The sequence below is a fragment of the Halichoerus grypus genome, chromosome 2, assembly GCF_964656455.1.
Source record: "Halichoerus grypus chromosome 2, mHalGry1.hap1.1, whole genome shotgun sequence".
Classification (NCBI taxonomy): Eukaryota; Metazoa; Chordata; class Mammalia; order Carnivora; family Phocidae; genus Halichoerus; species Halichoerus grypus.
Window position 1 is genome coordinate 137,512,803 of NC_135713.1, and position 12,291 is coordinate 137,525,093.

The 12,291-nt window shown below is 37.3% G+C and overlaps 1 protein-coding gene across 4 annotated transcripts in view; it reads right to left on the reverse strand.

Moving 5' to 3' along the window:
- Positions 1 to 12,291, reverse strand: part of DMXL1 (Dmx like 1) — a 135,210-nt gene that overhangs the window by 20,118 nt on the left and 102,801 nt on the right. For all 4 annotated transcript variants that reach the window (XM_078067597.1, XM_036123783.2, XM_036123786.2 and 1 more), the window contains 3 exons: positions 6,444 to 6,530; positions 3,427 to 3,548; positions 2,584 to 2,725 (listed from right to left, as the gene is read on the reverse strand). In XM_078067597.1, the coding sequence (XP_077923723.1) occupies positions 2,584 to 2,725; positions 3,427 to 3,548; positions 6,444 to 6,530 (351 nt within the window). The remainder of the gene's footprint in view (positions 1 to 2,583; positions 2,726 to 3,426; positions 3,549 to 6,443; positions 6,531 to 12,291) is intronic.

The following is a 12,291-nucleotide window of genomic DNA, read 5'->3' on the forward strand; positions in this document are numbered from 1 at the left end:
TATGTTATCCTAAGTTTGTAGCATCAATCCTGAGTAGATTTGTTGTTGTTGTTGTTCTTGTGGATTTTAAATTGTCCATTAGACTAAAGTTGTGAGTTAAGTGGGGATTGGGTAGGGAGGAAGAGAGCAGGCTAGCAGAAGCGGTGAAGGACAGAAACAATGAAAGATGGTTATGATTGTAATTATACTGCAAAACAGAAGTTGGTCATAACAAGTATTCTTTTTTGTTAGAATGAGTAAGTCAATGAAGCAACAGAATTAAGAAAATATTTCATTAATTCTCCACAAAAAAAAAAAAACTTGCTGAATGTTACGTTTAGCAAACTTGTTGAAATCTTACGTTCCTTTTTAATTAAAGAAATGCCTAAATATTCCTATTCTTTTACTTTTCTTTCTGACTAAAGTATCAAAGTAAAACCATTAACAAAAAAATACATAAACACAGGTTTAATAAAATTTCTAAGAGCATATGCAGAACATTATAAAGGAAAGAAACCATAACTTATTTTAGAAGATCCTTATAAAAAAGAATCACCTGATTATACTGGTGTCTTTTTCTTGAGGATGGAGTGGGACCAATTAGATTAATTATGCTAACAAATCACAATGATCCCCTCTAAAAAGAGGTGCTTCTGGGGTGCCTGGGTGGCTCAATCGTTAAGCATCTGCCTTCGGCTCAGGTCGTGATCCCAGGGTCCTGGAATCGAGCCCCGCATCGGGTTCCCTGCTCCGCGGGGAGCCTGCTTCTCCCTCTCCCACTCCCCCTGCTTGTGTTCCCTCTCTCGCTGTGTCTCTCTCTGTCAAATAAATAAAATCTTAAAAAAAAAAAAAGCGGTCCTTCTAAGATGTAGATAGAAAGAAAATTCCATCCTAACAAGAACGACAAAGGTAAATTTCTGTATTATAATGCTTTGTAGTAAAAACAAGTATTTTTTGAGCACTGACTATATGCCAAACGCCATTCTAGTTAGAGATCATCAGTGTCTAAGGCAGGCATAACAATCTCTCACAGAGTTTACATTACAGAGTACATTAAAAAAGACAAAACTGGGCGCCTGGGTGGCTCAGTCAGTTAAGCCACTGCCTTCGGCTCAGGTCATGACCCTGGAGTCCCGGGATCGAGTCCCGCATCGGGCTCCCTGCTCAGCAGGGAGTCTGCTTCTCCCTCTGACCCTCCCCCCTCTCATGTGCTCTCTCTCTCCTCTCATCCTCTCTCTCAAATAAATAAATAAAATCTTTAAAAAAAAATAAAAAAGACAAAACTGATACAGGCCATTAAAGATGATAAAATGGGCGATAATGACATATAGACTGACTACGGATAGAGTAGGGAGGGACAGATGCCTTCACTAGAGAAGCAAGGGAAATCCCTGGGAACCTGAGTTGAGATCTGAATGGTAAAAGAAGAACGTTTGAAGCAGAAAGCAAGGCAAAGGCTCTGACAGGGCAATGGAGCTTGATGTTTCTGAGAGACAGAAAGAGGGCCACTGTAATTAGAGCAAAGCGAATCAAGTACAGAATGAAGAGAGATGAGGCTGCAGAGGCTGCCAGGGGTTAAATCACAGTAGACTGGAGAGGCCACCTGAAGGACTTGTTTTTTTAAAGTTGTACTGGGAAATCCGAAAGTCTTAAACAATGGAGTGACAACCTCAATGATGCTCTAAAAAAGAGCAACTCTGGCCGCTGTATCCAGAACACAGGGAGCAAGAGAGACCAGCAAGAAATCTGTGACAGGAAGAAAGGTATTCTCCAAAACTGGAGTTAGAAAAACTGCCTATCATTTCTTTTTATATATTTTGTATATTCTGTTTAAGTTTCCCTTTAAAAGATGATAATATCAGTAAGTTTTTAAAGAAAATAACCACACCACCAGAAAGCCAGAAAGAATTACTGGTCCTGGGTTTCTCTGACTCCATGTATCATTAAGTATTAATAAAAGAATCTCATTGAGGGATAAACATGGATCACATCTTAATCAGGGCTCAAGAAGATCCTCAGACAAAATATAAACAAATGACTGTGGCTATGTTCCAATAAAACTTACTTATAGATAACGAAATCTGAATTTAATATAATTTTCATGTGTCACAAAATACCATTCGACTTTTTTTTTCTACCACTGAAAAATGTAAACACTATTCTCAAGCACGTTTATACAAAAATAGTTTGACCCACAGACCATAGCTTGCTGATGCCTGATTTGTAACAGTAGGTTGCAAATAATGTATTTTAAATTATTTAAAATAATGTCATATTTTTTTCATATGAAAACATATTATTCTTCACAATCTAAATTTATAATTTCCAGCAAGTCTGACTTACTAAAAAGTTAAGAATTTTTAAAAAATGTTTAAATCATCCTTTATTAAACTAGAGGGGAAAAAAAGACATTTAAACACAATATTTTTACTTTGTGTGTGTGTGTGTGTTTAAGTAAGTAGGCTCCATGCCCAGCATGGAACCCAATGCAGGACCTGAACTCAGGACCCTGAGATCAAGGCCTGAGCTGAAATCGAGAGTCGGACGCTCAGCTGACTGAGCCACCCAGGCACCCCTGTGCACAGCGTGCTGCACTCTACATACCACAGATGCTCCTCTGCCAGTCTGTGTACTGCCGAGCCACGGCATGTTGATTGGAGTGCCGGGGTTGCTGTGCGTATATGGGGTTGTACCCTGCACAGCTGTTAAATCATCACGAGCATGTATAACCAAGAAATCTTCTGATCTACAAAAGAACGTCAGCTGGAATGAAAGCAACCCATCAGTTCTTCATTTCTTCTTCTTTACGTGAAAGCTCTAATATATGCCTTTGTATTTCCCTCTAAAATTTTCTTCAGCTCTTAACTCCTAACTCGTAGACAGTAACTTCATATGTGAACAACTGCAGAATCTCTCACTTTTTTTGTTTGTTTCTTTATTGTGTTTTTAGATTCCACATATGAGTAAAACCATATGGCATTTTTCTTTCTCAGTCTGACTTATTTAACTTAACATAATTCCCTTTAGGTCCATCCATGTTGTTGCAAGTAGCATTATCTCATCCTTCCTTATGGCTGTGTAATGTTCCTGTGTGTGTGTGTGTTTTCCTTATCTATTCATCTGTCAGTGGACACTTAGTTTGCTTCCATATCTTAGCTAATGCAAATAATGTTGCAGTAAACATAGTGGTGCATATATCTTTTCCAATTAGTGTTTTGTTTTTTTTTCTTTTTCTTTTTTTTTTTTAATTTCTCACTTTATTCTCTTCTAACCCTCAATTCCTTTTTTTAAAGCTCCTGCCACCCCTTTTTCACTCTTTATCATATCAGCATCCACTATACTTACAATCTAGGAATATTCCTCTAAAAATCTTTTGAAAGCTATAGTTCTGTGATATCATCATTTTTAACACAATGTTACTGAATTAAAAACAAAGTATAAAAGTACCCTTTGGTTTCCATTTCAGCATCATCATCTACCCAAGTATAGATCTGCGTAGCCAGAATTCCAGAAACATCCAGTTCTTGAACATCATGGCTTGAAGCAATTGCTATGCAGTTTCTATTTGCCTGAAAAACAAATCATATCATAATTTTTTTAAAAAAAGCACAACGTGTATATGAACTACTTCTAAAAATGGAAACTACAAAATAGCCCCTAGAAACTTTAACATACAGAAAAGACAGCATTTTCACAAATGAATATATAAAATTCATTTTACTAATTAAATCCTGAGTGTAATAATTATCAGCTTGATCTTGGAGATATGTTTATGTTCTAAGAATTCAAGAGCATCTAACAGAAGGCTCCTCTAAACGGTAATGCATGTACCACTTTATTTCTTCTCCCAGCACTCTCTCTCCAGTCTGCTAGTATGGTACAATCTCCCTGACGTTTGCAGAGTTCCGAAATGTGGAGGGAGGGGTTGGATAGAAGCTCTAGAAGGTAGAAAAAGGTGAGGGAGATAAGGAACATCAAACTAAAGAAATAACAGTGCATTATTCAAATAGGGTAAGTATCACTTTCATGTAAAGCTTTTCAGTCTTAAACAAGAAAAAATTTGGGAAATGGTCACAAAGGAAAGGTATGGGGGTAGAAAAAGAGTGGGGAAAGTATGTCAGAATAATCATAAATAATAAAAAAAACTTAAAAAAAAAAGAATAATCATAAATTAAAAGTTGGTTACATTAGGGGCACCTGAGTGATGAAGTCGGTTAAGTGACTCTTGGTTTCAGCTCAGGTTGTGATCTCTGGGTCGTGAGATCAAGGCTCAGTGCAGAGTGTGCTAAAGTTTCTCTCTCGGTCGCCTAGGTGGCTCAGTTGGTTAAGTGTCTGCCTTTGGCTCAGATCATGATCCCAGAGTCCCAGGATCAAGTCCTGCCTTGGGCTCCCTGCTTAGTGGGGAGTCTGCTTCTCCCTCTGCCCTTCACCCTGCTTTGTGCTCTCTCTTGCTCTCTCTCTCTCTTAAATAAAGTCTTTTAAAAAAAAAGTTTTTCTCTCTCTTTCCCTCTGTCCTCTCCTCCACCCCCACGCTCTCTTTCTCTACCCCTCTTTAAAATAAATAAATCTTTAACAAAAAGAACTGGTCAGATTAAATGACATAAAATTTTAAACATCTATGAACTGAAAATGTACATCTCTAAAAGAGAAAATAAAATAACAGCAAAGAGAAAATAGGATTAACATTTCCATTATGTAAAATGCTAATACGAACTGAAACAAAAAAATGAATACCCCAGACATAAATGGAAAAAGGATATAATGAGACTGCTCAGAGATAATTCTCCACAGGTCTCTCTGTTTCTGAATGTCCAGTGAGTGACATACTGACTGCTGTCTGTTCTGCAGAATGGCTGTATACCTATGGTGTCTCCCTCCAGATCAAAGGGCAAGTACACTTAATGTCCATTAGAAAAGATTTAGGTTCCCTAAACTCAGTGTTCCTTTCCTATAATGCAACCTACTCTGTGTGCAGTTATCATTTGGCCCCCTCCCTGCCACTCTGTGGTAATGTTAACAGAGGGAACCAGAGCATAAATGCTGATATTCTGGATACTGCTTCTCCTATTAGTAATAAACTGTCTTTTGCCTCTGGTCCAGGAGTCTGTGTCTTCTTACAGCATCCATTAAACTGAGAAAGATAACTTGTTCGCTTGAATGCAGAGAAAAATCTCAGGCCTTTCACAGTTCTTAACACAGATAATTCACAACTAAACAAATGGGAAAAAGTTCAATCTCATCAGCATTTTAAAATAATGCAATTTAAAGCAAAAGGTATTATTTCTCATATACAAATTTAGCAAGGATGTAAAACAATAATCAATCTGGAGAAATAAAAATTAAACACGTACACTCTTCCTGCATGGTGAACAACGGATTTTATATATGTGGATGACTGTTCATTACTAGTTACTTACATATATATCCAAAAAAGAAAAGAAAAAGAAACAAGTTTGTTTTATAGCACAGAATATTTAAAATCGTATTTTTTTTCAAGGGAAGGAAGATACTTGTTGGGTGCAGACAATAATTTTGTATTTGTATCTGACACGTATATACCATATTGCACAGATATTCCAACAGGAGAACTGTCTGGTTAAGGGGCTGATTCCAAACCTGCCTGTCTTCAACAGAAGTAGTCACTGTTCAGGGGTGTGTAGAAGAGGGAAATGAGACAAAGGACATAGGGAAAGATGAGGACAGAAGGATAAAGGAACCATCTAGGAGAAATCAAAGAAAGACGTATCATAGGAAGATGGAGAACCAACTGGTGAAATGATTACTGAATGCATAATGCCATAGGGTATTTATCTAAATAATATTTAAAAATTATTTTACAATTAGGAATATGTGAAAAAGGAGATATACATACTTAAGTGTACATATGTGTGTGTGTGTGTGTGTGTGTGTGTGCAAATAAAACTGCAGCAGGGCATTTAGGGAAGACTGCATAGCTAAGGCTACCCCTTCTTTAAGGAGCTCACAGAGAGCTTTAAGGAACATGGTCAGTGGAAGACTAAGGAATGTAAAGGAAAAACTAGGCAGCTACTGTAGCTGTAAGTTAATGAGTGAGAATTTCTGTAAGTCATATAAAAGCTTGAATTTGATCTAATATTAATAATCACATTCAACATATTCATATAAGGAAAATAAAAAACCTTTTTTTGAATTAAATGCTATAATATGTTATATAAATTCTAAAGGCTACTGCATATTATAAATATTTGATATTTCTCTCTGTGTAGTAATAAAACATTATTTTACCTGCTACATATCCAATAAATTTAATTATCAAACAATATAATCATTTTATAAAATAAAGTAACTTACTCAGATTGCAATTTAGGCAGTGGGAATTAGCTTTGGGAAAGAGAAATACTAATACCGAATAAACTGACAAAACAGGAGACATTCTTCAACAATGAACACTTAATAATCAAAGAATAAAAAGTCTACGCACTTACTTTATTAACAGCAAAGGCAGTAATGATGTCAGATTCCTTGTGAATAATCCTTGCTTTACCTCCAGGATATCCCAAGTCTGCTTCTATCTAAATGGAAGGAAAGAAAACACAAAAACATAGTGATTTTAGTCATAGAAAAAAATAGTATATGCCAATCTGTCATTTAATACTTGCATTAATTATTTTAAGAAACTTCTTAGACATCTCCTAGCAAACGTACTATTTTACATGCTAATTATCCCTAAAACAAAACTTATTTGACCCGGGAAATTTAAATTGTTTCCAGCTTGCCTTCCCATATGTAAAAAGACAGTTGATACAAGATACAACTTCATTAATTGCGTATGTTCCCAATAAATTAACACAAATGAATTAACTTTAAAAGATCAAGACATTCTAATTATTAAAAAAAGATTTGTTTGCCCTATTTCTTAGCATTATAATCATTGGATAATATTTTATAAATATTAGAAGGTTAAAAAGGCAAATATTTTTAGGTTTTGCACACCAAAGAGGATCACTGTTGCATATTAATCTTTTTTTTTAAACAACCTTTTAAAAATATAAGGACCATTCTTAGTTTACTACCTATAGAAGAACAGGTCAAATATGGCCAGCTGAACATAGTTTATGGGCTCCTAGCCTAAAACAACTTTTAATTTATAAAAAAAAAACAACCTGAAACCCTGAAAGGCATAGTAATTTGCCCAGGTCAGTAAGTCATTTTAATAGATGAATAGACCATAACTCAGTATTCTTTAGATGAGGGAACTATATCAACCTTCTGCTTATCCCAGAGAAGGTATATATAAGGCCTTTGAATGCAGAAGATAATATTGTATAAAATCAACATTTACTGAAATAAACAGGTAAAAGGACAAGGCAATTATTAAGAGTTAGAAATGTTAATGTAGGATACTGTTTTATCTTATTTTACCACCTAACCTTCAATCTTTAAAATGAATTAGTATAAAATAGTTCACAACTCATTTTGAAGTACAGAAGTTATTAATTTGACAAAAAATTAGAACAGGGGCGCCTGGGTGGCTCAATCGTTAAGCGTCTGCCTTCAGCTCAGGTCATGATCCCAGCGTCCTAGGATTGAGCCCCGCATCAGGCTCCCTGCTCGGCGGGAAGCCTGCTTCTCCCTCTCCCACTCCCCCTGCTCGTGTTCCCTCTCTCGCTGTTGTCTCTCTCTGTCAAATAAATAAAATCTTAAAAAAAAAAAATTAGAACAAACTTGAGGCGTCTGGCTAGCTAAGTCAGGAGAGCATGCAGCTCTTGATCTCAGGGTTGGGAGTTTGAGCCCCACATTGGGTATAGAGATTACTTAAAATCTTTTAAAAAAAAGAATATAACAAATATAATTCCTGCAAAGTTTAGATAAAAACATCACCAATGCCTGTCCATTGTTTGACCAAGAGAAATGAGTTAGCACTATTTTTAAAAATGGCAAATAAGAAGCCTGTTGAATGGCAAGTTGAGACTTGTAAGATAACCAAACCCTGCAAATCCTATGCAAACAAAACTCATGGTCACTGGATATAAAGATGTCAAATATATTCTAATCTAAAATACCATCTGATAACAAAAGAATTTCAGTGCTTGCCAAACATTGTGGTTGATTTCAAAGTAAACTTCTTTTCTAAGGATAATCTTACCTCTGGCTACAAGAGGTCCATCAAATGTATATAATGTATAAGTTAAATTCTGTAATTTTATGACAAAATCTCAACTTAGTCACATATCTGCCTGGTATATCTAAAGCACACTAAGCGTCCGCTATTGGATTTTGAAGAAATGGAAAAGAAAGACAAATGATATTTGCAGGTGACTGAGGAGTATGTTATTTGCTGGTAATGGGTAGGTGGGGGGGAAATATATTCATTTTACCTGCAGAGCTTTTTCAAACTTTAAATTTACGGAGAAAAAACTCCAATAGGCATAGACTTCAAAAAGCTTCTTCAGGAACGCCTGGGTGGCTCAGTCTGTTAAGCATCTGCCTTCGGCTCAGGTCATGATCCCAGGGTCCTGGGACTGAGCACCACGTCAGGCTCCCTGCTCGGCGGGAGTTTCTTCTCCCACTCCCGCCCACTTGTGCTCTCGCGCGCTATCTCCATCACTCTCCCTCTCTCTCTCTCAAATAAATAAATAAAATCTTCAAAAAAAAAAGCTTCTTCAATGTGAAAATACATTCCTGTCCTCTCATTACCTAGATTTAATAAAACATTAGTTCTTAATACTGTGGCCCCAAGATCACCTGCATAAGAATCAGCTGGAGGGAGGGAGAAAGCATGGTGTTTAGCATCTCAAAAGCTTATGCATATTTAATTTTGAGATGAATGGCAAGTGGTAGGTAATGAACTTGGAGACCAGGCAGGATTCAGTGTGCAGAGGGCCTTAAAAGCCTTAATAAAGAGTTCAGATTTTATTTTAAAGCTAGGAAACCACTGCAAGGGTTTAGATAATCCTGTGTGTTGTGAGGCAAAGTCTACAGGGTGTGAGAATGGCTGCCAGATCAGTTAAGAGGCTACTTCAGCAGCTGGGGTGAGAGGTAAAGGGGGATTTGATTAGGGTAGTAGCAATGGTGGTAGTAATGAGTGGTTGGGATTAGGATAAATTTTGCTAATGGACTGAAATTACAGTAGGAGCAAAAGAGAAAAAGCAAGGATAACTCCTAGATTTCAGACCATCATGATAAGTGGGTGAGTGAAGGTACCATTTAATGAGACAAAAATGAAGAAAAAGTGGGAATTTGGATTAAGACTAGGAGAAGAAAGGAAATTCTGTGTTTAGACATTCAGGGTGAGATAGCTATTAGATTAATAAGGCAAGTCCAGAGTTCAGGAAATGAATGGGCCAGAAAGAATTGGTTTAAGAGTTACCATTTAAGAGGCTAGCTGTGGGTGATATTTAAACCATGAGATAGCCCAAAGCGAAAGTAAAGACAGGGAAGAGAAAAGGTTAGAGAACTAAGTCCTGAGACACCCAACGTTTCTAAGAGAGGAAAAAGATAAGCCAATTCAAGATAGAAGTAGTTTGGGGAAAGAAATGCTGACAGAATAAACTGACAGAACAGGAAACATTCTCCAACTATGAATACTTAATCATCAAATTTGATGTTACAGAAACCAAGTAAAGCAAGTTTCAGGAAGGTGGCTGCAGTCAACAGTATCAAAGGGTATTGAACAACTCAAGTAAAGAAAGACAGAACTGACTACTGAATTTAGCAACCTGGAAGTCAAGGGTGAGTGACTTTGACTAGTAAAATCTCAGTGGAGTGGGCTGGAGATAACACTTAACTAAATCAGAGAGGCATGTGACATCGGTGAATAGGGAGGGAAGTCCATTGGGGAAGATTCACAGGGGCATTCAACTGAATAGATAATGTTTTATTTCTTTAACTGGGGTGGTTCCTCCACAGGGTGTCTGCAACATTACTGTTTAAGTCTTCCCTGATGATTTTATAGGCAATTCTATAAATGAATTTTCCTAGATAGGGGATTACAGAAATAGGGGAGTAGAAAGATTCAAAGGTAGGTTTTTTGGTTTTCATTTGAAAGTAAGACAATAAAATATATTTGCTTATGCTGAGAATAATTTAAGGGAAAGATAAATATTTCTCATGGAAGAGGGAGGGAAGATAACTACTGAAGCAAAGTCCTTGGGTAGATAAAACAGAGAGAGTATCAATGTACAAATGGAAGATCTGGTCTTGGACAAAAAGTGACAGCCTATCTAGTGTTAGAAAAGGCAGAACAAAATATCTGCATATAGAGCAGAAGTTAGATTTGGTGGTAAGAAGATTAGTCTAAATCCCCTACACTTATTTTGCTGGCAAAACAAGGATACCAGTGGGAAATAGCAAAGGAATATTAGAAGTTTGAGGAAAGAGGGCAGAAGTGGGGAGAATGGAAAAGAGAACAAGAAAACAAATTTACTACAGAGTCATTTGTTTTGATGATCAGGCAGTTTAATTTGGGATTTGTGGCTATAAATTTCAAGGCAAGCCCCCATGGTTTGTGCTTTTTCTTCATCCATGTTCAGCTATTTGGGTGAATATGTCACCAACTAGACCCCAAGACCTGATCTTTACGGCCCACTTGCTTGTTCTCCCCGACCTCTGTCCCAGTTTTTCCTTGAGCTCTTCTTTCCAGCTTATCTCTTAAGTCAAGCAAAGAGAAAGCAAAACCACGCTTCCAGCAACAGCACCTACCCTGACAAGACCTCCATCTGGCCCAGGCCACCCAGACCAGTGTGATCTCAGCTTCCGACTTCTACTTGCACAGATGGACCAGAGAGTGACCTCTAGAATGCGGATGACTATCTTCACCCCATTTAGTACTAGCCCTCCGCCCAAGGAGGAGGACACGCCTTATCTGCATAACATACAGCATGTGTATAGGCATGTTTCCTTAAGGCATATGTGTGACCTTCGGCTGCCTCTGCACAGGATGACCAGGATTCTCCATCTAAATATGCATCCTAATCCTAAATAAAAGGAACCCATTCACCCTTGCTCGGGGATGCAAAGCTTTGGAAGCCTTTCCCTGTGATCTCTTTATCTGCTACAAATAAAGTTTTCTCTGTGTGACAGTTCAACCTGGAATTTGTGACTCACCAAGGAGGGAACTCACGTTGGTTCGGTTACAATGGCACCGAATAGACAGAAAGCTGCATGTACAGGTTTGGGAATTTTCAAGGCAAATACAACAGAGAGAGAAGAGCACAAAAGGGTTGAGGGTTTTTGTAAAGGACTGATCATAATGACGGATCATGAAATCTAAGGTAGGCCAGGAAGGAAGTGGAAACACGATGTGGTCAGCTAAAAAAAGAGGACTTGCATGTACCAGGAATATAATTTAATTTGCTAAAGGCAATACCACATAAAATCATAGTAAAAAAAAAACCCCACAGCGAATATGGTCTTAATGTAAAGGTTAATGTAAGTTTAATATAAACCTTAATGTAAGGTTTCAGGCCATGCTTTAAAATTTGATTGTGCTGGGTATGTGAGGAAAAAAGAATACAAATATTAGTGCTAAAAGAGATTTTAAGAGATTATGCAGATCAAAAAGTAGACACAGAATTACCATAGATTGGGTGTATATCCAAAAGAACTGAAAGCAGAGACTTAAACAGTTATGTGTACACCAATGTTCACAGCAGCATTATTCACAACAGGCAAAAGATGGAAACAACCTAAATATCCACTGACAGAGGAATGGCTACACAGTATGTGTGACGTATACACAATGGAATACCGTTTAAGCTTAAAAACAAAGGAGATCCTGATACACACTACATACTACATACATACAAGATGGTACGCTAAGTGAAAGAAGCCAGTCACAAAATGACAGGTACTGTATGATTCCACTTATACAGATACCCAGGGTAGTAAAATTCACAGAGACAGACAGCAGGATGGTGGGTGGCGGGCTAGGTTAGGTGGGGGGGAGAAAATGGAGAGCTACTGTCTAATGGGGACAGGGTTCAGTTTGGGAAGATGAAAAAGCTCTGGAGATTGATGGTGGTGATGGCTACAAAACAATATAAAGGAACTTAATGCCATACAATTGTACGCTTAGAACAATTACAATGGTAAAGTTTATTTGTATATTTTACCACCATTTAAAAAAAGAGAAATTTTATACAGGAACTGATCTAAACAATGTTCAGGTTCCACAGAGCTTACTTGAAGAACTAGGAAGAGAGGACCACAACAGACTAAATCCAGGACTTCACTACTGTTTAAATCAGAGCAGTCAGCATGTTTAAAACTATCAACCCTAATTTTATACATTAGTAAAGAAGCCTTCAAGGGTGTAAAGAGCTCAAGGTCCCA